The sequence below is a fragment of the Panthera leo genome, chromosome B4 (assembly GCF_018350215.1).
Source record: "Panthera leo isolate Ple1 chromosome B4, P.leo_Ple1_pat1.1, whole genome shotgun sequence".
In the NCBI taxonomy this organism is placed as follows: Eukaryota; Metazoa; Chordata; class Mammalia; order Carnivora; family Felidae; genus Panthera; species Panthera leo.
The window spans coordinates 15,275,417-15,300,956 of record NC_056685.1 but is presented as its reverse complement, the minus strand read 5'-3'; the positions used below and the strand labels follow the sequence as shown (position 1 = coordinate 15,300,956).

The following is a 25,540-nucleotide window of genomic DNA, read 5'->3' as shown; positions in this document are numbered from 1 at the left end:
GGGCATTTGGGAAGATCTCATTGTGTGAGCTCCGGTGGGGCAGGAAGTTTGGGGGTGAAGAGGTGAACGGTCTTGGGGGTGATGGGCGCAGGGGAGGGTGTGGTGGCGTCCCCTGGAACACATCCACTGGCCGGATCCATGTATGGAGAGGGCGGAGGCAGATGGAAAGGTGCATCGGAGCAGGAGCGTGGGGAGACATGATGAGCCAGGGGGAGGTCTGGGGAGATGCTGTAGCGGGTCCCAGGAGACAGGCCCAGGTTTGAGCGTGGGTCTGTCCCGGAGACTGACTGCCAGGACTGGCCCTTACTACACTCGGAGGTCCGTGTCTGACGATGTGGAGAGAGAGGCTGAACGCCAGGAGTGAAAATAAGATGAACCGGCACGAGACCAAATCGAGTCTTGTATGAGTGAGAGCAGGTGGCACAGGGTCCTCAAGTGTTTGGTGGCCGGCAGGACTAGAGCTCCAGCTCGGGGAACCGCATGGCTCTTGTGTAGGCAGGAGGGGTAGGACTCCAGCTCGTCCTGCTTCTGAAGGGGACTTGCCTTTGCAGGGAGACGTGGGGCTTTGGGGGTGGAGTAAGACGTGTGGACAGAGATGGCAGTGGAAGCCGAGAACCAGAGAAATGAGGAAATAGCAACGTCTGCCGTCGCACCCTGGAAAGGAAAAAAAATACCTGTGCCCTACCTCCCTGTTTATCCGCAGGGACACATGGAGGTTGAGACTGCGCCATGGTGGGGGCTCCTGGGTGGCTCAGTCGGTTGGGTGTCCGACTTTGGCTCAGGTCGTGATCTCATGGTTCGTGGGTTCGAGCCCCGTGTCAGGCTCTGTGCTGACAGCTCGGAGCCCGAAGGCTGCTTCGGATTCTGTCCCTGGCGCTCTCTGCCCCTCCCCCTCTTGTGCTCTGTCTCTAAATAAACATCAAAAAAAAAAAAAAAAAATTAAAAAAGGAAAAAAAAGAATGCACCATGTTGTCTGAAATGGAGAAAGCACACATATTTGATACTGTTGGTGTCTTGGTCTTTTTAAAGTTTTTATTTACATTCTAGTTATTTAATATACAGTGTTATATTAGCTTCAGGGGTACAAGAGAGCGATTCAACACTTCTGAACAACCCCCGGTGCTCATCACAAGTGCGCTCCTTGATCCCCATCACCTGTTTCACCCATGCCCCCCACCCACCTCCCCTCTGGTCCCCATCAGTGTGTTCTCTAGCGAAGACTGTGTTTCTTGGTTTGCCTCGTTTGTTTTGTTTCTTAAATTTAACATATGAGTGAAACCATATGGTGTTTGTCTTTCTCTGACTTCGTTTGCTTGGCATCATGCTCTCCAGCTCCATCATATTACTGTCAATGGCAAGAGGTCATTCTTTCTTACGGCTGAATAATATTCCATTGTGCCCGTGTGCCACATCTTTAGCCGTTCGTCAGACACTTGGACTGTTTCCGTAATAGGGCTCTTAGAGACAATGCTGCTCTAAACATCGAGGTGCATGTATCCCTTCGAATTAGTATTTTTGTTTTCTTTGGGTGAATACTTAGTAGTGCAATGGCTGGACTATGTGGTCGTTCTGTTTCTAACTTTTTGAGGAACCTCCGTACTGTTTTCCAGAGTGGCTGCACCAGTTTGCATTCCCACCAGCAGTGTAAGAGGGTTCCCCTTTCTCCAGATCCTCACCAACACCCGTTGTTTCTTGTGGTGTTGATTTTAACCATTCTTGATTTTGGTAAAAAACGAACCTATGAATTAAGCTGCCTTTTTTTTTTTTTTTTTTTTTTTAAATCTTTCGAATGTCTTAAAAATGTCGAACAGTCGGCCTCTTGTTGACGTTTATTTGCTTTATTTGGCCAATAAAAACCAGAGTGAAAATTAATCAGCTTTTAGTTTGGAAACAAGTTTTGAAGGGTTGTCTCTGCTGATGAGCTCTGAAACCATGGCAGAGCTATTTAACCGCCCTCTGCCTCATTTTTCTGATCTAAAATTGGGAGGGAGGTGATTAATAACAGTACTAGCATGTAGGGTCGCTGTGAGGCACGGATGAGGTGGTACAGTTCCCAGGATGGTACCAGCTACCTCTCAAGCATTTGGCAAACCTGGGCTATTGTAGTCACTCCCTTATTTTGTTTTAACAGTTTTGATGCTATTAAAGTGCCCAGCATAGCACATTGATGTAGTAAGCATTACATAAATACTAGTTCATCTTATCTCCACTCTTGCTTCTTTCACAGAGTCCCATAATTTAATTCAGCCTTTCATTTTCAAGATGAGAAGTTTGCACCTTAGAAAATTCCAGTGATTTTCTCAGGATCTCGTGGCAGTACGATTTGGATGTCACACTGCTTGAATTTGGTTATTCTTTGCTTTGAGTCCCTTCATGTAACTGTCATATTTTATTCAGGATGATAGAACAGAGTTTTCCATTCACGTTTATACTTTTTATTATGGTTTGGAATTTCCACCGTCTTGGAAAGAAGCAGCTCAGGGTGGAATCTGAAGACCTCAGATGTCGTCTTAGTTCCAAGTCCGGTGGTCGGTGGGACCCCCGAAAAACCACTTGGCCGCTGTGGGCCGCAGTTTCCTTACCTAGAAAATGGGAGGGGCTTCAGCATTTTGATTTCTAGGATGCTGTAACTGACTTCTAAAGCTGCACCTGTTTGTCGTTACACCAATAACGTGGTTTATGCTAGAAAAAGTAGTGTAGATTGTAACACCACGCAGGTAGGTAGGCAGGTGGATGCAGAATAAAATTGAGTCTGGACCGTGAAGATTTTACCAACCCTGAAAAAATTTTCAAGCCTTTCCCTTTTCACGGGACTTTCAAATCAGCTTATCTCCTTTATGGCACTTACATTCCACAACGTGGCCTCGTGTTCTCTTGCGTCCCCTTATTATTACAGAGTAATCTTGTCGAGGGCAGTCAGTGTGCCCCACTCACATGCTGTCCCTGTCACACTGCCCGAGTTTGGTCCTGCAAAACAGTTGCAGTTCACCGAGCATGTGTTAATATGGCCCTCCTTACACCTCAGGAGCAATTAATGACTGCACACCCTAGGTGACTTGGCCTATTTTTCTCTTGGATTCTCCCAGCCATCTTCAGAAGTACAGATTTTCTTTGTATTTTTTTCCTGAAGGGGAGACTGGGAGGTGGTGCGTTTGAACAGGAATGGTGTGGCCTCCACTTTTTTAATCACGCAGTGACTCGGGACTAGTATCTCTTGACTTAATGTCCCAATGGGCAGAAAGCCCCCAATCAGTGACCTGCTCACGGGGGTTCTCAACACCTGTGAATTCTTTGGTCACGTACATTCATTTGCTTTCCTGTTGAATGAAAGGGCAGTTTAATTACAGTTGTTAGACCCGTTATCTGCAAATAGTATAATTTAGTCAAGCAGCTTCAGAACCTTGCTACCGGAGAGTTTTCAACTCACTTTCAATAATTAGTTGTGAAATAAGGGAAAGCTTTCATATCCTGGTGATATTTTTTTTTTTTTTTTTAGGTTTTTAGTTATGAGCAATATTCAGAAAAAAAAATGTTTTTATGATTCTGGGTGTGTTGATGAATATGATATTTGTATTATATCTTAGTATTGAACATTTTATTTTCTGCCTTCACTCTGATATATTGGCAAAAGCTGCATATTTAAGAAGATCCGATCTGTATCTTACTACCAGGGGTGAAATAATTTCAGCCATGCGACACAGGCAGGCATTTTAATCATGCATCACGGAGACGCAGAACCCAAATTGGTCAGCATTGCTTTCGGATGCTGACATCTGGCTGGCTTCCACATCCCTTTGGAGTCTCCGAATCAGGGTTATTTAGGGCTGTGGCTGTTTCCAGCCTACTGGGGAGCCAAAGTGGAGAAACCATTTGAACCGTCCTATATTTCAAGTTCAAATCAATTCTTTTTTGGCCTACAACTTTGGGGGGAATTGAATTAATGGAGGGCACTATTTGTGATCTAATCTGTCATTGCACAGAATTTGAATCATGCCCCCAGAGTTGCCAAACGAGGCCGCCCTCTTTGAATATCCAGAAGTATGGTAGTTTTTCAAACATGGAGGTCTTTACCTCCACAAGAACTGTCAGAAGGGGGTAAACCATTTGCCCTCTGGTGATAGCAGTGTCTCTCTGACTTCTTCCCTTTGGGACGCAGTCTCTGAGGTAAACTGGGAATTCCAGTCCAATTTCTGTCACCAGTTAAGAACCTTTTATTTGAAATCCGGAGGTGGCCAATTCTGACCTATAGCAAGATAGCGGAATCCTTCAGGTCCCATATCGTATTGCGTGTTTTCAGGTCTCCTTCCCTGTGGTTCACGCTGGCTTTGTTTTTTCCCTCTGGATGGAAATGCCATTCTGTGAAGTTACAACTTTGTCCCTTCTCTGAAGGGCTACCAGAGGAAACATTTGCCTTCTCATTTGCCGAATAGAAAAAGTAGAGACAATTTCCAGTGGGCCCATCACTGTGTTATGTTAGGTTATTTTGAAAACAAGGCTGTAATGTCATCTTATGGTGCTGTGGATCTCATCAAGTGGTTTTTTTCTTATGCTGCCTACTTTATGCTGAGAGAAGGAAAAAGCCAAACTGATTTTGTTTTTTCTTATATATTTTTAAATGTTTATTTTTTTTTTGAGAGAGAGACAGAGTGAGACAGAGCACTAGTGGGGGAGGGGCAGAGAGAGAGGGAGACACAGAATATGAAGCAGGCCCCAGGCTCTGAGCTGTCAGCACAGAGTCCGATGCAGCATTCAGACTCACAAACCGCGAGATCGTGACCTGAGCCAAAGTCGGGTGCTTAACCGAATGAGCCACCCAGGTGCCCCCAAACTGATTATAAATAATAATAATAATAATGATAATATCTGCTTCCATGTGTTATCTGGAAATTACGATTCTTTTCCTAGGAATATTTAGTTCTTTGAGTTTTCTGGATTGATTCCATTAAAATACTGGCTGTCCCATCCAGTCCTGTACTTTGCCTGTTTTCCATCCGTTTGCTCAGGGAAACCTGGGATGGCATCCATAACCTCCTGTTTCTGGGTCCTGCAGGTATACCCTCTGCCCTAAAGCATTTTTGGATGTGTCACCCCATAATAAGTAACACCTCTTTCTCAACTACCTTTTGTCGTTTTTAATCTGCTACTCTTGTGTCGCTGTTCCTTTCATAGCCTCCATTTTAGCATTTTGGGGCATGTTCTGTGTCCCCTAAAGTGAGAAACTACGTAGTTTGCCATCCAAACCGGGACAGTTTCGAGAGGGGCAGTCCGCATAATCCAAGACGTCTCCAGACTCAGCAGGACGCATAGCCAATGGTACTTCATAGAGAATGTCCAAGGTAGAGCCTGTTAGCATTCTGAGTGTGCTGAGTGCCCGAATGAGTCCTTGATTATATTTCTTGTGAAATTATTTAACCGGCCGGTTCCTTTTTGAGCATTTTCCTGCTGATTCCATTCTTGGCTGGAGAATAAATAGTCATAAATCACGTGTCCAGTGCCAGCAACCTCACCCATCCCTCCTTCCTCCACTAATACCTCCTTCACAACAATTTTGTTTCCCACTGTTCGTTCTGGCCTGAAGAACATTATTCACCCAAGTGCCATTTCTAAAGGCTAGAGGCAGAATGATGGGCAAGACACCGCAGGCTTTAACTGTGTATGTCAACACACTCTGTAGTCATCTGGTTGATTTTTGAAATATATTCTGCTTTGAAAATGCCTAGGCAAGGCATAGTCTAATACTGCTTGAGGAATTTTAATAACAGTTTGTTCGTCCTGTTCTGGTGCTGCTCATGCTTGATGGGTTGTGGCTAGTGGGACCGCTAAAGTATGTCATTCACACGGTGAAAGATCTCCTAGTGTGTGATTAAGATTTGCAAGGTAGGTCGGTGGGTACAACCTGCTTCCATTTTCCCAATGTATTTGACCATGGCGGCTTTTGTGCTTTTAAATAATCTATTCTATTTTGGTAGACCCTTTCTCCCTTCTTTTTTAACAGCACAGTTTCTATACAAGACTCACAATGAGCTCACCATTGCCAAGTGGAGGGGAGTGGCGGACTGTATAAATACGTTTGTCGCAACTCGGTCTTTGCCTGTTCCAGGCTTTGTGATTGATTCTGTGATTGTGATTCTGTCCAACTTAACTGCCCTCCCCGCATACCCGGCCTGGAGTCCTTTGTTGCCCTAAATATTTTCTCAAAGACCTTTTATTAGCTTGCTCTTTACTGCTCTAATTCCCCCCCAACCCCCCCCCCCCCACCTACTTTAACATGTAGCTCTGTCCCAATAGCATGAGAGAAAAAGTATGTCCTCGCGATGCTGTCAGGTGAAGCCACAACTGCATTTCTCTTTATTAAACCAGAAAAAAGAACTTGTAAACTTTGTCACTTTCTCTCCTGCTAAATGCTTGCTGAAGGGACATGAGGAAATGATTGAAAAGAATCCGCTTTCCCTAACTAAACCTTCCATTGTGAATGGTGGCTGGGAGAAAGAGCCGAAAAAGTTTTTTTCTAATTAGTTGTGATATTTTAGGAAACATTAAGACAGGAAGAGATGGGAGATTGTTCATTTTCTTTTGTAATCAGGATTGATTCCTGTGGCGCTCAAGAGGAGTGGTCTGCTAGTATGTGAGGCTGCTCGTTGTCTGCTGGTTTCAGTTTGCCCCATCTTCTGCCCCTGATTTTTAGCTGCCACAAGGTCACCTGGAACATAAGACTACGTTTCTCTGCCTCCCTTGCAGTGAGGCCTCACCGTATTACAAAATTGTGATTAATTGCTTGCAAGTCAAAGTACCATGTGCAGCTTCCTAGAAGTATTCAGAAGGAGGAAGCCTTCTTTTTTTCTGTCTTCCTGAGAGGGATGCAGACTGGATGGCTTAGCTCAGGCAGCCATCTTGAACCGTGAGGTGGGAGCCATGTGTTGGGGATGGTTGAGCAAGGTCCCTGATGTTTTCCTGCTCAGCACACACAGGATCGCCTGTGAGTGAGTGAGAGACAAACCCCCGTTGTGTGTACTCTTTGTTATTTGTGGCCTGCTGTCACATGAAGGTGACCGTAATCTTAACCTGTACATCTATAAATTTTTTTCATCTGGTTTGGTATGAGGGTAGCTGTTTGAGATTCTCCCCCCCCCCCTCCATATCAGACTGTATACCTCAGATCAAGGAATGCTTCATTGGTAGACAAGGAATCTTGACTTTTAAAATGTGCAAGATGTTTTGCACTGTTTAAAATCTTAAACATCATGGGAGAAGCCACCACTGTGACTCTTTTGAAAAACCATGAAAATGCTCGTCTCCTCCCCCATTGCCTTTCTCTTCCCCCTTCTTAATGTTTCAATCCTAAAACCAGTCAGTGGGACAGAAAAAGAGAGGTGGTTGGGGTCAGGAGGGCCTGGTGGCCTAGAACGGGGTGTGGGAACCTGTGTGGGGAGAGGTGAGCATCTGTGTAGGTGGGGGAGCCTGGCCCGTGAGGTTCCAGCCCAAGCAGGAGAAGGAGCGTGTCGCTGTGGAGGGACAGGTGAGCAGGGGAGTCTGAGCAGAGTGCAAAGCAAAGGTGTCCCAGAAGGAGGGAGGGAGGTAGGAGAGATTGGTTACTGCATTGGTTCTTGAGTTGGATAGTGGAAAGGACACCAATTCCCCAGAGGCTCTTCACCTAAGGAGTTAATAAAGGCACAGGATACGGCTTACCAGGGGTGAGAAAGCATTGGTGAACATCTGGGGCCTCAGCGGCTCACTGGGTTTGCTTCCCAGAGTCGTTTCTTAGTTGCTCAGGACCTTGCTCTCCAGATTTATGAACCATCAAGACGTGAGTGAGGAATCAGTGTTTGAGGAGAGCCTGGGCAGAAATGTCCAGCAATGTCTCTTATGCCCAACTGGGCATGTACCTCGTAGCCAGGCATAAGCCATCAGCCTCCGTATCCCTAAACAGTGTAAACAAGCTGGCCCTGGGGGTTTCAAGTTTAAGCTGAACGTTGTACATCTCTAACTACTCTCTGTTTGTCCCGATCTTGACCAAGCATCAGAACCAGATTTCCGGGTCCCCCTGCAAATACGCATAGAGCCGTCCCCGCCCAGCTGTAACAGAATTCCATTTCATGCAGTTATATATAGGCTTATTGATTACATGGTAAGTAGGTTAGAGATAATGGAAGCCAGGGTGCTCATGTTAGAGAAGGGAATTACAAATATGGAAAGGGAAAAAGCTAGAGTGAACCGAATGATGTTGTATTAGAATTGCATGTATTGTTGTGAACTCAAGGTTTTGAATAGTGAATCGGTATAGATTGTGTGTGTGTGTGTGTGTGTGCGCGCGCGCGCGTGTGTATGTCCATGTGTATGCGTGTGCAAGCTCTGTCCACTGAGAGGAGCTGAGAATACTGAGCCCCAAATAGCAGTGAGCACATCTGGTGTTCAGATTGTGTCTTATAAATACCATTTTCCACAAAAAGGACCCAGAGCTCATTAGAGAAATGGTGATTTCAGGGCTGTGGCAGAAAAAGGACAAGATGATCCGGGATATCGTGTGCCCGCAAGCAGGGAGGTGTTCAGGGAGCAATGGAGACCTGTCACAAGGACAGCAGCCAGCTTGGATGGGCTCCCTCTGGCCAAATCAGACAATCTGAACACTGACATGAATAATAACAATAGATAATAATCCATTGACTGCAGTAGGGAATCACAAAGCTCTACAAAAATAAAGAAGTACATTGCAGTGTCTCAACAGCAACACTGTTGACATTTGGGCTGGATGATCCTGAGCAGTTAAAACCCTGCTCCGCCCAACTGTTTTTGCAGGAGCGCCCACACTGTTTTTTAGCTCTGGACATTCCTGCAAGGCAGTGGGCTGCCTTGTGCCTCGTAGGACGCTTAGAAGCGTCCTGGCCCCTGCCCTCAAGACGCCTCTGCTTTAGAGCGGTGCTGTCCTAATACGGATGCAGTGAGAGCCACATGGGAAAGTTTAGGTTCTTAGTGGCCATGGTTGTTAGAATCAGAAATGTTGCAGACATTGCCAGACGTACCATGAGGGTAAGGATTATCCTGGTGGGGGATCATGAAATATGTGGAACAGGAAATGTGAAACATGAAGTACTCTCCCTTCCTCTCCCCTTTATTAATTACAAAGGGGAAAAGAATACATTTTCAGTGGAGAAGCCTGGCAGGCAGAAGTGATCCAGGGAAGATCATCAGTGACAGGACGGACTGAAATCGTGTGCCACCTGATAGGAAGAAGAGCACAGCATTTCTTCAACGCTCCTGCCAAAGATGCTTAACCTAAATCTAAGAACAGATGACAAACCTGCCCGGAGGACATAGTGTAGAATAACTTGGCCTGCAGCCTTCACAGTTGCCAAGCTCATGAAAGTCCAGGAGAGAGAAATGCAGGCGACAGGTGACCTAAGAGGGCCGGCAGCTGCGTGCAACGGGATCCTGAACCGGATTGCTTTCTCTAGAACAAATGATTGGGACATTTGGTGGAGACGGGTGAGGGCCAACGATTAGGCGATTCCGACGGGTGACAGGAAGTCCTCGGCCTGGGTGGCTGTGCTGTGGTTTGCCATAGGATGTCATCGTACGAATACTCCGAGCTTATGGGGCATCGGGCCCGCGGCGTAATCTCTAATGGTTCAGGGCAGGAAAATAGGTCTCTGTACTGCATTTTGAATTTCCTATAACTTTCTGAGGACTGAAAAAAAAAATACAAGTTATGGTCAGGAGTGATCTATTCATTTTCTTGCAGGCATGCTAAGACTTTGCTTGAGAAACATTTTTGTCTTCTTCTTAGGGAAGAAATTCTGCATTAATACAATAATGTTCTTAGAGAAAGAATATTGGAAAGATGCCTAAATCTGTTTGCTTATTATGTATAATGTGTATTTAAAACATATGCTGGTCATCCTGTGGAGCTTTAGAACCCAAAATGGAAGGCAGGTCACTTTTCTTCTTGGACTTTTTTTTTTTTTTTTTCTCTCCTGGTGGATCTGTGTGTATTTTCTTTCTTTATGGTTGGAAAACCTTCTTTTAATCAAGTCTGTTCTTGTTTAGTTTAAAACTTCACAATACTATATGAAACTGGCGAACAATGTGCAGGGGCTTGGCAACATCAACCAAAATAATTTCAGAGGATTTTTTTTAATATGTTAGTAACTTGATAGCGTGTAGAGGAATTTCTGGGTTGCCAGTGGACATAGATGAAGTACTGTGCTACCTGTTTATTGTGACATGATCTTTCTGTCTTCACATGATTCAAAAAAATTTTAAGTTTATTTATCTTGAGAGAGAGAGAGAGAGAGAGAGAGAGAGAGAGAGAGAGAGAACGAACATGAGCAGGGGAGGAGCAGAGAGAGAGAGACAGAATCCCAAGCAGGCTCTGTGCTGATAGCACGGATGCGGGGTTCGAACTCATGAACCGTGAGATCATGCCCTAAGCAGAAATCAAGAGTTGGACACTTAACTGACTGAGCCACCCAGGTGCCCCTGATGTTCGTTTGAGTACAGGTAAGGCATTGTGCCTCTCCAGGCTCTGGGGACCCTTCTTCTGACTGGCACACCTTATTGAGATGGATGCCTCAGGCTAGGCCAGCAGAACAGTTCGCCTAGCAAAGCCAGTCGGCCCTCGTAATGTTTGATCCTGTGACATCAATCTCGTTAGCTCTAATTTGCTGTGCTAATTGCCGTGTTAATTGTATAACTTTTCTTAATTTGGCTTAACATTTAACAGTGTTACATGAAGGCTTGCTTCCATTTTTGTGAGTGGTAGCATTTCAACCCGTGAAGATAATTTAACGCTTTACCTTGTAGGAGTGTGGGGATAATTCGTGTACATTTACTGACTGTGATTTTTTTGTTTCTTTGTTTTTTTTTTCAGTCTCCTTATCCCACATCACACAACTGGTCCTCAGCCATAACAAGCTAACAAGTGAGTTAACTTTATCGTTTGTTAGACACTTTCTGACTTTGAGGTAATATTGTGATACTGTAGATTCTTTTGTTTCCTTTGAAGACACTCATGACAGATGATATTTGGGGAAACCTAAAATCGTTTTTGGTGACACTATGATACATGAGCATATTGTCCTGTATTTTGTGCTTTTTTGAGAATTCTCGCCTAACCTGTGTAAACTGAAGACAGAATGACATTGCTTCTCTGGAAATGGTCCCATTCAGGGGTGGTAAGTGCTACAGCGATCTGAATGGCCAGGAGATTCGTTAGTATTTCATGAAAAAAAAGTACTCCAAAATAATAATGTAAGAGTTCTTGGCTTTCTCTGTACGTCTCCTGAAAAGGGGAATAATTAACTGTTGTGATACTTTTCTTCTCTGATCAAAGGGGGGGAAACCCACAAAATTGTAGAAGTTCTATCAATCTGCATCTGTATTTTTCACATTTTGAGTCTGGTCCCCAAGAGGAATTCCCTGGGGGCATGGGTGGTGTCATGGCCTGGTTAACCTAGAGGACATTTGATAGCTATTTTTATGACAATACCTCATGTGAGTGATAATGGGCCATTTTATTCTTAGAGCTGTGCCTTTAAAGATTGTAATGACAGGAACCCACTCTCCTTTCTCATTCCTAATTGACTGTCACTTCCTTGTGCTTGCCATACTTCCTGCAGACTTGAATGATTCTCTAATCATGTGGTGAGAATTTGTTAGGGAGCTTTCTGAGTCCCATGAAATTGAGCGGGGTGTCATGTTGAGGGATTTGTGTCGTGAATCTGTGTGTGTGTGGGTGCATTATATAGTGCTCGAGACATTGTCATTGAGCTGTTGATTATTGAGAATTAAGAAGGCAGTTAAGGCCCCTCATGTGCAGGAAGCAGGCAGATTAGTTCCCTTTCAGCAAAAAGCACATATTTGTAAGGCCAAGGCAGAGTGGCACAATGGTCACCTTTGAGTAATGGTGGTTATAGAAGCTGAAAGTTATGGCTCCAAGTCTCATGTGACCTTTTTTTTTTTTAAAGTTCATTTATTTATTTTTGAGAGAGAGAGAGAGAGCGAGAGAGAGCACATCCCAAGCAGGCTCCACACTGTCAGTGCAGAGCCTGAGATGGGGGCTCAAACCCACAAACCGTGAGATCATGACCTGAGCCGAAATCAAGAGTTGGACGCTTAACCGACTAGCTGATATGCTGGCATTTTCATGGGTTTCAAAACAAACAGTCCAGCTGTCCACTGAGACCATGGTCCTAGTTTAGAGGGTACTGCAGTTTTATCTTGAAAGGTGGACCGTGTAACCCCTGAATTCCCCAAGACTGCGTGAGAAGTTCCTGAAGCTGTTGCACAATTCACAAAAATAGCTAATTGCCAAGGTTCCCGTGGTTAGATTTGCATCATCAGTAGAGCGAAAAGAGTTTACATTTAAATGCTTTGTTCCTATTACATCATTAATTTATCTGTTCTTTAAAAAAGAAAAAGAAAGAAAGAAAGAGAAACCTTTCAGGTGTTTTGAGATTTTTTTCAGTTGTAGTTCATTTCTTTTTACATGTCCACAAAGACAGAAATCTTAGATGGGTGAATCTGTTTCTTTCTCCAGGCATCTAAGACAAGATGAATTTAGAGAGGCATAAACATGGAGTTAAATTGTATCTCTTAAAAACATTGACTGTGAATGGATTCAGACTTCAGATTTCTTCCTTCCCTGCTTTTTGTTTTTTGTTCTTTTTTTTTCCCCCCCATGTGAGACACTCTTGACCTAATCCAGTAAACTCTAATTAATCGTCTTGGTAAATTCTGTTTCAAGCCATTGTGTGCAGTGTCAGTGACACTCGATCTGTTCCACTAAGGTCAAATTAGCATCTTTTACTATTTTTCTGGCATTTAAATGAATGACTTCGCTATGGTTTTTCCAGTATTTATAGTAAATATGTCCATTTGATGGAAATATAAATATGCATGAAATCTAAGAGGCTGAGCACACCCTCCTGTCACTTTGTATTGTAATCAGTGTCTTTCACTTTCTGTGTTTTTTAATAGGACCTGGCTGACATTGCTACATTAAAGCCAGTGGGACACGAAAGATAAACCGCTCAGCCCCGCTTTTATCTTGCAAAAGTAGTGGTGTTTTTCTCTGAGTCTGCCAGTTACGCTGTTGTTTGACATTTCCACCTGTGTACTTAGCGAATGAGTGACGGGCTTGCACAGACCGGGACCTCGATTTGGGGACACCGTGTGATGCTGGAGTCAGTGTCTGCAGAGCCATCAGGGACCGTATGGCATCAAATGGACTTCTTTCCCTGTTGGTGGTTGTGACATCGACGGGTCCTATCCACGTGGTCCAAGTGAGGCCACGGGAAGCTGGGCGTGGTCAGTCACATGATCCTTTCGTTCGCCCGAGATTCTGTAGTTTTCCCTATCTGAGTTCACAAAGAATACTTACAAAATTGTCAAGCCAGTCGCTATGAGAGGTTCATCATGATTACAGCATCACTATTTAAATTTGAGCCGGGAGAACTGGGGCAGCGTGGACGGGTTTTGGTAGAGTCCGGGGGGCTCACCCTGCCCGAAACAACTCTCCTAGATGGGAGCGTCTCCCTGACGCGTTCAGAGGAAAGGCAGAGCAATGAGTGAGTCTTTTCCCTTCTTCCCTTCTGCTCTGATCGGGCAGGTGCTAGCTGGGAGCCCAGCACAGGTTCTTCGTGGCCCAGGGAGACTGGTTTCAGAGTGAAGATGAGGTTATGGCGCCGCGCTGCCCCTTCTGAAACCGCATTCGTGCTGTGATAGCAAGCACCCCTGGGGGAAGGTGCAGTTCGCCTGATTTTCAGAACCCGCCCTCATCTGGCCCGTCCTCCTCCAGCCAGTGTGTCCTCCTCCAGTGCGGCAGATGGATGGGGGGTCGGTCTCTCCCCTGGCCGGCCCTGCCTCTGCACCTGTGCCACCTTGCCTCTTCTCTTCTACTCTGCGCGGACTTGCCTCCTCATCCTCTGCCCGAGGCTCCCCTGACTACCCTGGGCAGTGGGAAATCTCTCTTCCCCAGACTCCTGTTGTTCACAGACCCTTACACCACTGTGGCCCCGCTTGTCCTTCTCTGCTTGATATTTATTCCCTCTCTCCAGACAGATCGGAAGTTTTCTCCAAAGTGGGGACCGTTCGTTTCTCACTTTGACACTTGTCACCCAGCACGTGGTGGCTTGCCAGCAGTTGCCTGTGTCAAGCAATAATGATTGATAGCGGGGAACAGTAGGTGACAGGGAGGTCCTGACAGGAGACAGCTGGCCTGAGGTCAAGCAGTCTGTGTCCAAACTGCACGGTGTCAGGACTAAGTGGGTTGGGGACTTGAGTCGATGTGGCCCCCACACACACTCTGTTTCTTACTCGTGGGTTCGTGCGACACCTACTGGACTACGAGTGCCCTAGAGGAGCGTTCTCTGGGACACCTGGGTGTCCACGCTCTTGAGTTCAGCTCAGGTCGTCGTGATCTCACGTTTCGTGAAATTTGGCCCCGCATCAGGCTCTGTGCCCACAGTGTGGAAGCCTGCTTAGGACTCTCTCTCCCCCTCTGCTCCTCCCCTGCTCATTCTTGCTCTCTGTCAAAATAAATTTATTTAAAAAAAAAAACAAAAAAACATTACCTTATGTCCTGGAAATTGATGTCCTTATCGCGTTCCTAGTCATAGGGACCCTTCTTGGTTGAGGAATGAGGTGCTGGGAGGGCGCCCCTCAGGTGCATCTAAGAATCCACAGGTGGGAACACTGGCGCTGATGTTAGGAGGAAGCAAGGGCACACCTTCCCCCAGAGGCCCCCCTGGACTCGGCTGTCACTTCTCAGGAGGGCGTCCTTTTGCTCTTACGGATGTGACAGCTTCTGGGCCTCTTCCTCTAACACTTAAAGGTGGTTTTCTATGTTTAAGGGCCTAGGTTACTTACTGATTCCTTCACTGAGGTAATCGCATTATCATTTCCTTGAGCTGAGGAGCCCTGTCTGATGCTGTTTTGTATCTACCCTCAGAAAAGTACCAAAAGCATGGTGAACATCAGATGCTGGGCCCTCAGTTAATGCTGGTTGATTAATGGATTGGCAGGTGATGAGTTGTGCTTTGTGCTAAGTCAGAGCAGACACATGACGTACCCAAGGGCTTGCCAGCTCTCCGTGTGTTGGAAGAAGGGAACGTAGCGGTGATTTCAAAGGCTGTTTCCTGTGCGTCTGTCCCTCTGTTCCAGTCCTTGTCTTTGTCATTACTCTGCTTTTTAAGTCAGTGTAAGCTGAGTCTTTTTATTTGGCTCCATAATCTCATACCTGGTTTTTATGGTGGTTTGGAAGCGTTAGCTTTGTAAGTGCTTTTTGTTTTCTACTTGTTTTCAGTCTTAGAATTTCATTTTGAGGCTGTCATTTTAGGACTTTTCCACCAGAGGTCACTGTTGAGATATGTATTTTTTCCCCCCCAGGTCTTTTGCCCAAAGATTAAAAACCAAATTTGTGTTGTCAGATTAAATTTTTTGCAGGCTGTTCTGCTGTGTCCAGTAGGGTATGTTGCTGTTGCCATTTACGTGGTGCAGCTTGTGCCATAATTGAGGTAGATCCCTCTAAGGATATATGTTATTTTTTTGTTTTGCTCCTGTAATTATCGTTCAGTCTCAACATACTATTTTTTAGTGTTTATTATGGCTGCTTTCTCAAGCTACGAAGTTTTCTTCTTTACGTCGGAAGAATTTTATCGCCTTCTGTAGTATTTTGTATTTGGCACATGTGAGATTTTATTCCTGGGGAAGAAAGTTTAAAATATGTATATGTGTAACCAGATTTTAATAACCATGTATTTTTTCAAATGTAAAGCTACAGAATAAATTCTTAATCTTGATAATCTCCAAACATTTGAACAGATGACTATAGGCATGTATTATTTTTCTCGAATCTGCCAAATCTGAGACATTAAAAGAGATCACAGTTCTTTAAATATTTTCTTCCCTAATAGAAGTTTTAATTAAAATGACTTTCTTTGATCTGAATCAAAAAGAGAAAAACAACTATGTAAAACTCAGGGAAATGTGCATTTTGTGTGTACTTTAACAGATTTTTCTACTAAACACCACTGTGTCGGGAAGGATACTATGCTTTATGAAATGAATTACACTCTGAGTCAGTGATAAAACAATTTCTGGGCATAATTTTTTAGCATGAAGCTTTTCTTAATTTTACAAACAATTTTATTTTTGTAGCAAAACCCACATACAGATATTGCTAGCACCTTGAATATGACAATAGTGTTTTATATTTTATGACTCATGCATTTTGAGGCTTAACTACTCATCATTTTGTGTAAGAAATGCAGAGGATATCATTTCACTGTGTGTAAACGTTGAACAGCCAGCTCTGTGTAAACCTTTCATGAGTGCAGGTCTCTGGATGTAACTGTTCACTTTTATACTTTGAACTCTGAACTGTCATATAAAACCTTTCCTTGAGCTTTTAGGAGTTTTGCCTGCAGTATGAGGCCTTAATGTGACCGTATCTTGTCATTTAATGTATCGGAAATGGCTAGTCAGGCAGTAAACCTAAGTTTTATGGCGAAACATGTTTTATTTTTTTTAACAGACTATTTCCTATTAGTTACAGCTTATGTATGAATTCGAAATTATAATGAATAAGAAGTACTAGGGTTTTTTTTTAGCTATTTCAATAATTTATAGAAGATAAGGTTTTAAATACGTAGAGGTTAATACAATGTTTTAAAATTTTATGTAGATATGTGTATTGATAAGATAGCTAAAGGTAAATGTTGTTATAAATGAATTAAGTGGCATTTTCCACGTGAAAATAATGGCATAATTCTCAGAATATGCAGATCCAATTATATTGAAGAAAATGAAGCAGTTTTTTTAAAGCCTGATAAATTAAACCCTTTTCTACAGAGCTCATAGATTGTTGAGATGAATGAGAAAAATTAACTGTCCCAACTCATAAGAATGACCTTCACCAGTGTGCAGCACCTTTCTGTTCTGAAGTCTCTAGTCAGTTCTTCTTCCATAGATTATTTGTCATGCCTTATGCAAAAGTTCTTGTGCATGGCTTGTATGAAATTAAATCGAGGGGGAATATGCAAAATAAATCGTCTGTGTGTCATGAATTTATCTTGTGACAATGTCAAAACAGCTTGCTGTTTGCATTTTAAGAGAGTATAAATGTATTTATAATACAGAGGCTTTGATCAATAGCTTATTTTTTTTAATTAGTGCACATTTATCAGTTTGTTACTATGCCATCATTTGAATGATTGGATTTGGAGAACTACATACATAGTATCTTGGGGTCTAGCAGCTATTAATTAGACAGTATCTATCCGATGATACCGGTGGTTAGTTTACCATAAAAAAATTGACGTGCACTTGGGAGTTTGTCGTTCCTTTTGGTTCTAGTTAGTAAATGAGCCTGCAGGGTCATCATGCGGAAGAATCTGTTGCCCTTGTAGTCCGGGACCAGCCGAGTCTGAGGCCACTGGGTGAAGTTGGAGAAGCTGACTCTCAACGTGTCCTTAGTTCAGAGACGGTGATGCACGGATCCCGCGCTACAAACCGATACGTTCCTATTCTAGGATCTCTTTTCTTGGGGTCCTACTCAGTGCTACAAGGAAGCCAGCTGACGTGTAGTGTGTTAATTCTTCCACGGTCTATTTTTAAATGGAATGACTTCAGTTATGAGAATTTCAGAACGGTGGCAGGCTGTGGAGAAAATAAATGTGGGGGCAGTTTGGATCTGTCCTTTTGCAGGTCATAACTGGCCTGTCTGGGGAAGCTGATCTTGAAAAGCGTTTCGTTTTACTAAGACTCTCAAACACGATTGATTGAATAGCAAAAATTTATATCTAAATTATCTGTTGACTATTTCTCCTAAATTGTGTGTGTGTGTGTGTGCACGCACGTTCATGTGTGTACTATGGAGAAGGGTGGGAGAAGATATTCTAGGAGGTACATTTCATCGGTGTATATATTCTTTACAGACGTTCTTAATATTTCATAACTCACCAGCCTTTTTTAATAGGGTGAAACTGTGTCAATGGCCCCTAGAAAAATGCACATAGGTTTTGTGGATCCTATAAAAACCATCCATAAATTCTTTAGGGGTGCATGTAACTCAGATTTAGAAACCCTAGAGTAGGGGAAAGATAACAGTATATTTGCACTGTAGATATACTGGTGCTATTTCTTAGAGATATTTGCTGGAAAATTGTACAAAACTTTAAAAAGATGACTTTCTTTTTTTTTAAATAATTTTTTTTAAACTTTTATTCATTTTTGATAGGGAGAGACAGAGTGACAGCAGGGGAGGGTCAGAGAGAGAGGTAGACACAGAATCCGAAGCAGGCTCCAGGCTCAGAGCTGTCAGCACAGAGCCCGACGTGGGGCTCGAACCCACAGAACCATGAGATCATGACCTGAGCCAAAGTCAGATGCTGAACTGACTGAGCCACCCAGGCGCCCCTAAAAAGATGATTTTCAGTACAATGTGAAATTCACTTTTGATAACTTGTAAAAAATGTTCAAAAGCTCCACCTACTTTAGCTGCTGAAATTTACATTTTGTTAAATAAGAATTTGTAATCTTGAGCGGAATGCATATATATTGTTAACCTTGAATATAAACTACCCATTGTTTTACCAGCAAAAAATGGGCTTATTCAGGAATAGCAGAGAATTGCAATTTGCTGTGGCAAAACCATAGACAAGTTGGGAGAACAAAGGAGAGGGGCAGCTCCTCTGTGGAGGAGAGGGAGAAGTTGGGGATGCTGTTATAAACAAAAAGCCCGTTGGCGTAAACTGGTTGCTGGAAGTATAGTGGTTTTTCATTGGCTGAGTTGTGACTGTCTCTCATTGGCTGGTCTGTTGCCAGGGGGAGGAGGTAAGCCTTTCTTCCTTCGGCAGAGATGGTAAAGTGGTTATCTGTGTGCAAGGTCCAGCTCTTCCTCTTGGAGCTACAGTTGGCAAGGGTAGGACGTGTGTGCTCCCCCTGCTGGCCTCCCAAGTCCATTTTAGTGAGATTTCCCTTGGGTAATTTTCACAGTATATACATATTTCAGTTCCCTTAAAACCTTGAGAATGAATGCCTTTCCCATTTCAATTTTTCTTTCTCTTTGCCAGTCAGCCTGCTAGGACAGAACGCCACTCTGATGTGATTGGCCACCAGTTAGCAAACTCATCCACGTCCTTTTCAGATATTTTTAGTATGAACCCTCTTGTCTAATTTTTGACTCTTCCTGTAGCCTTTTCCTCCTGCCTGAATATATGCTTTTCTGATCACCTGGTTCGTATCTGCAGGACCTGCCCCTCTTCAAATCTTACTCATCCTTCAGAAAGTTGAGATGAATTCTCTTCTTGCCCCACAAAATCCGCCTGTCCCACCACGTGCCCTGTGTGGCAGATGACGTGTAAGGCCCTCCCAAGTTTCTTAGACTCTGAAGGGCCGACCTTACATACATCATGACTAGAGCGTGGAAAGAAGGGAGGCAAAGAACTAGCATGTATTGACGTCCTCCTCTATGTCTGATAGAAGCCACAGGCCTGGAGCCATCAGGCAGCTGGAGCTGGAAGGTGGAGGGCTTTTCACGGCCTCCAAGCTTCTGTGCTCACCATTGCCCTGCTGCCCCTCCCGATGATGTAGGTGTGCAGTTTAAATATCCCACCCCTGTCCATCTAGGAGGAAGCTTGGCCCTGGATCTTAACATATTCAGATGGAAAAGTAGGGAGAATTCCAGAAGTTAAAAGGCGAAGGTGTTATTCTTAGAGGGGGCCTTCCCAAAGCTACTGGTGCAGGTTGTGTGGATTTTTCTAGCCATGGGCATTTATCCCCCACTCTCTTTCTTCCTCATGTAATTACTGCCTTCCTTGGCATTGAAATGTAAGATGGGGAAAGAAGAGAAGCAGCCCTGCGTGCTCTCTTGCTGAAGTCGTTCTTAACTGTAACAGAAGACACAAACTGTTGGCAAAGCATGTTGTGTTTGTGTATGAATTTGATGTCTCCCTCTTCATGTTAATATTCGAGGATTGAGGGGCATCTGCCTGGGTGGCTCAGTCGGTTAAGCGTCTGACTGCGGCTCAGGTCACGATCTCATGGTCCGTGAGTTCGAGCCCCACGTCGGGCTCTGTGCTGACAGCTCAGAGCCTGGAGCCTGCTTTGGATTCTGTGTCTCCCTCTCTCTCTGCCCCTCCCCCTACTCGTGCTCTGTGTCTTTCTCTCTCTCTCAAAGTTAAATAAACATTTTTAAAAAATATTCGAGGATTGAGTGTGTGTGTATCATATAATGATATTTAAGAGCCTGGAATAGCTCTTTTTATGACACTGAGCTTGCTTTTTGCATTGATTGAACTTTGGTTTTGTTTTCACATTCTCTTCCTTCTCACCATCTCATCACCTTCTCAGAACTTCTTAGGTATCTTTTTCTAGAGAAATCTCTGTCCTCTGCTTGTCCTTCACTACATGTCACTCCATTCCAGACCATCGAATGCCACTGCCTTTCCTCCCAGTGCTGCTTCTCTCACCCAGCTCCCTGCTTAAAGCTGTTCGCTGACATCCTGCCTTGCTGGCAGTGAAGTCTCAGGCCCTGGACTGTAATTCCCAAGGTATGTTCATAAAAGAATTCTGGCTTTGGAAGTCCTCCTCAAGATTGTGTAGACCATTGCTTGGTTCTACATTGCTTGGGCAGTTAATAAAAGATTCAGAAATCAAGTAAATTTTGCATCCTCAGAGGAGCAGAAATCTGTGCTTGTCAGCTTTTTAGGAGATTTGTTTGGCCTTGCATACACATTTTTTATAGCCCAGGGACATATATTTTTGCATGTTTGACTTTATACTGTAAAATCTGCCATAACGCTTGCTTGTAACTTTTCTTCCCTGATTTTTGTGGAATTGATTATTCTCAATGTTGCTGAAAGAGGAGGGTTTTGTTTTGGGGTTTTTTGTTTTGGTTTGGTTTGGTTTTTTGGGTTTTTTTTGCAGTGAATTAAGTCAGGATATTTTTGGTTAGTAAAATTACTTAAGCTGCAGAACCTTAAGGAGGCCCATGATAGGATACAATAAACGTGTACCTCTAGGTGTGGTGCTTAGTAAATACTGTTGATTAGCTTAAAGTCGCATTGCTGCTGTCGTTTGTAAAGCTAATAATGGTTTGGGGGATGTTGGCCTTTATTGGGTGGACATTTAGATATTTTGGTATTTTACTTTTACCTTGAGGAACGTGTAGATCCTTTTAAATGAGAACCTGTTTTACTGTTTCATAAACTTTATGTTTTTAAATAACCCATAACTACTGTAATTCACTGTTTTAATAGCTGCTTTGGGGAAAATCCCATGAAATCTGTAAAGCTGGTTAGCGTTAGTATACTTTTGAACTAAACATTCTTGGGCTAAGATATAATTAGTTCGTTACCCACCTTGTGTTTTTGGCCAGAAAACAAAAGTCATTAATCACTATAAATACAAATGACCTTTTTCGCATATAAAATTCTGAAGAGCGTAATTATTTGTATGCGAGACTAAAGAGATTCTTCTTTACAGGTAATCATTAAAATGGCATTCAAGACTGTGATTGCCAATTTGCTGGAAGAATTGGCATCTATATAATGAGTCTAGACGTCCTGTCTGTGGTAGGAATAGACAAATGTCCCTGTTACTGAGGATTAAAGGGACTGTCCTTTTACTCTGGCCAGGAATGCCCCAAGTTCATAGTTCATGTGGTTTCTGATCTTTTGGTTTCTTCCCAACTTACCTTATTCAGAGTACAGGGGGATGGATGGTGGTTGACCAGGACTGAATTCATCCAATACTGGGGCAAGGAAACATTTGCTTTCACCACTTATGTGATCTTTGTTCCCTCACTGTACGGAGAATGAATAATCTCACTCCTTTGGATGTATTCGCATGGTTTTTGTAATTTTTCTAATAACTTTCTTGTAGCACTTTATCTTAGGGATCTAATAACTGGCCTCATTTAACTACCTGCCACCTTCCCTTATCCTTCTCTGTTAAAGAAATCTTACAAAGCAGCAGAAGCATGTCAAAGTCTAACCGAACATGTTCATTTGTTATGGCAATCAAGTCTCCTCTTTTTAATATAAATACAGGGTTTGGGGAAAGGTTTGGGGAAGGAGTGCTGTCTGATTTATTTTGCTCTGCCTTATCCCATATGATGGTGTCTTTGGGCTTTGTGTGGCCTGTGGGTCAGTGGCACTCCGGAGATTGGCACGAGTTGGTAGCGTTTCACCCATTGCAGGGCCAGGAGCACACCCACCACTGGGCCATGTGCTGGTCTTAGCCCTGGCCGTGGGCAGTGGTTCCTATTAAGAACCCTCTCTGAGTCTCCCTCTTTGGACCCTTGGGGCGGGTGGCAGTCCCTCCCTGGTTTCCCATGTGGAGGCAATGGCTGAGCCCCGAATTCAGTTTTACAAAGAGGCGTGCAGGCCGAATCCTCTTGGCCTTCATGCTATAGCCTAGTGCCTTTCCTTTGTAGGAATCTCCAGATTAACTAAAACCCCCCAAAACAAGCCTGGTGTTTCTGCAAAAATAGTTAGGCACAGCGTAGTTCTAAGTACTCAGAAGTTTGGTGGAAGGTGGCGGGTAGGGTTCACAACTCCGGATTTCATACCCGTGCTTATGATGAAAACCTACATGTGTTCTGAGCGGCTTCCGGCTTCCCAGCAGCCGTGGGTGGTAACGTGGTGCATGGTCTATTGCTGCCCTTTTGTAGCTGAAGAGGACCCGGCTGTCGGTGCCAACCATATGGCTCTAAAGACCAATGCCTGACCCGCCGGCCCTTCCGTGGGTTGCACACAGGCGAGCGCCTGTCCTTATGTTTTGCAGGGTGCCTGCTGCTCCCAGAGCCTGTCACTCTTCTCAGTTTTGTTTCTTTGCCTCGGGCCACAAGATGCTTTTGTTCGAGAAGCCCCCGGATCGGCTGCACCCCAGCTGGTCTGTCTGTGCTGTCATTACCACCCAGCATTCTCCATTTAATTCTCCGTGTTTTGACGGCCAGAAGTGTAGCAAGGGGCATCTCTTCATAGGACCACGCTTGGTCATGATGAAGTTGCTGCTAAGTGACTTAATTCGATGAACTAGGGAATTCAGAACTTTGCCTCTTACATTGTTCTTTTTCCTCAGTATCTCACCATAAAGATTTGTATGGGTGTCACTGAAGCAAATGAGAGTTCATCCACCCGACGCACAGCAGATCAACAAAACTGACCAAGCTTTTGCAGTGGAAGAAAATAAGCTTTATCTGTTGGTCTGGTGCCACCCAAGAGAGTTGGGGGGCTAATACCCCAAAGTCCTGAACTCCCCAGTAGCTTACAAGTGAGGATTTTTTTAAGTTCATTTATTTTGAGAGAGAGAAAAAGAGTGGGGGAGGGTCAGAGAGTGGGGAGGAGAGAGAAAATCCAAAACAGGTTCCATGCTGTCAGCTCAGAGCCCCACGTGGGGCTCCATCCCACGAACCCTGAGATCATGACCGGAGCTGAAATCAAGAGTCAGACACTTAACTGACTGAGCCACCCAGGTGCCCCACAAGTGAGGATTTTTAAGGGCACGGTTTGAGGCAGGGTCTTCTGAGAAGGTGGATGCTGTTGATGGGAGGCCCATGAAGTCACGTTAACAGATACTGCTTAGTTACTTCTGGTGCTACTTCATCTGCTCCCGTGGAAGGGGTTCCATCCCAAGATACTTGGAATCTGAAAGATACCTCTGTTCTTCATGTTGGAGATTTCATTAGGGGCATTTGGTGCTTCTGTGTTGAGGGCGTTGCTGGTTAGCTGCCTGTAGGTGCTCAGGATAACTGGGTACGTGTGTAAGCTAGTGGGGTTGTATACTTCCTGTTCCTTTGAGTGATAAGCAGGAAGTCCCGCCTCTTGGGCCTGGTTCTGTGTGTGCCAGGCCCAGCTGTGCCTGGGCGTCATATGACCTCTAGTGTTTGTTTTTTCCTCTGAACTGAGGATGTGGATGCTAGCTTCCTGGGGAAGCAGAAGCTGACTGGAAAGTACAGGATTATAGCCCCCAGGTTGGGTGGGTCAATCAACCATCTAGATTGCCTTTTGTGGGTTTTTTTTCCCCCACTTTTCATCAACTCAGAGTCTCAGTAGCTTACTGAGGTGACAGAGAAGTCTTAATTTGGGTGATCTTACTTAGCATTATATCGTGAAGGAAGGGACATATGTACTGGATTAATGATTTTGATGTCCCCAGTAAATTAAAAGTTTTCTGAACAAAGCGTTGTCGTCCCTGGACCAGCAGCATCAGCATCCCCTGGAAACTTGTAGAAAATGCAGAATCTTGGGCCCCATCCCAAACCTACTGAGTCAGGAACTCTGTGGTTTGCATTACCCACCCCCCATCTGTGCTGTCAGAAGCCTTCCAGTAATTCCAATGTACTCGAATTACATCGAACGTTTGAGACCCCCCCCACCCTAGAGCAGCATTATCTAGAACTTTCTGCAGTGAAGGGAATGTTTTCTATCTGTGCTGTCCAAACAGCAGCCACCAGCCATTTGTCATGTGGCTTGTGTGACCAGGCAACTGAATTATTAATTGTACCTAATTGCAACTAATCTAGATTTAAATTTATTTCTTTTTTCTTTATTTATAATACTTTTCATCCAATTCCCTTCCCTCCCCCCATCTTCCACCTCTGGTAACCATAACTCTGATCTCTTTTTTTCTGTGAGTTTGTGTGTGTGTGTGTGTGTGTGTGTGTGTGTGTGTGTGTGTGTGTTGTAAGCTTCCACATATGAGTGAGATCATACCGTTTTCGTCTTTCTCTGACTTACTTCACTTAGCATGATGCCTTCTAGGTCCATCCATGTTGCTGGAAATGGCAGGATTTCCTTTTTTATGGGTGAGTGGTGTTGCGTTATGTATACACACACCCCGTTTCATTGTCCATCCACGCATCGGTGGACATCTTGGTCCCTGTGACTAATGCCGCAGTGAACACGGGTGCAGATATTTTCTGGAGACAGTGATTTCATTTCCTCAGGATGAATACCCGGAAGTGGAACTGTCGGATCATATGGTAATTCTAGTTTTAATTTTTTGAGGGACGTCCATACTGCTTTCCGTCATGACTGCGCCTTGGGCAACCCAGCTCCAGAGTGTACCTGTACTTTTTTTATTGTGATAAACTATAGGCAATAGTTTATTGTGATAAACTATTGTGATGAACTAGTAAGCTTTTAAAAACAAGTTACTGGTTATGGAATTGTTAATTTTACATCCCCGAACAAAACACTCCTCAAGTGAAGGTCCGATTGCCATAACAGTCGTTTCTTCAGGTTTTTCCGTTGCACGAGACAGCTGACTCTTGCTCGCTACTGGGTCAACTGTTGATTAGAGTTGGAGCGCTCTGGCCTGTCCATTGTGTCCAGCGAGTGGTTTCTGAGGCTTCCTGCCAGAGGGAGCCTCGCAGGGGGTGTTAATGTAGGAGATTAGGCAGGTCCCCTTCCGGCCCTGACTGGGGAGCCCACCCTGGGACTTGGGCTGACTCGTAGGGTTGTCCCAGAACTGCAGAGGCCGACTGCTAAGTCTGGCTGGCTCATGCTCCTCACGTCAAATGAGAATAACGTTCAGGTTC

General features: G+C 44.2%; 1 protein-coding gene across 3 annotated transcripts in view; it reads left to right on the top strand.

Moving 5' to 3' along the window:
• The window catches only part of RSU1 (Ras suppressor protein 1), a 200,902-nt gene that overhangs the window by 28,941 nt on the left and 146,421 nt on the right, over positions 1 to 25,540 (top strand). For 2 of the 3 annotated variants that reach the window (XM_042945001.1, XM_042945003.1), the window contains exon 3: positions 10,865 to 10,915. The exons of the other annotated variant lie outside the window; for it this stretch is intronic. In XM_042945001.1, the coding sequence (XP_042800935.1) occupies positions 10,865 to 10,915 (51 nt within the window). The remainder of the gene's footprint in view (positions 1 to 10,864; positions 10,916 to 25,540) is intronic. 3 annotated transcript variants of the gene reach the window in all.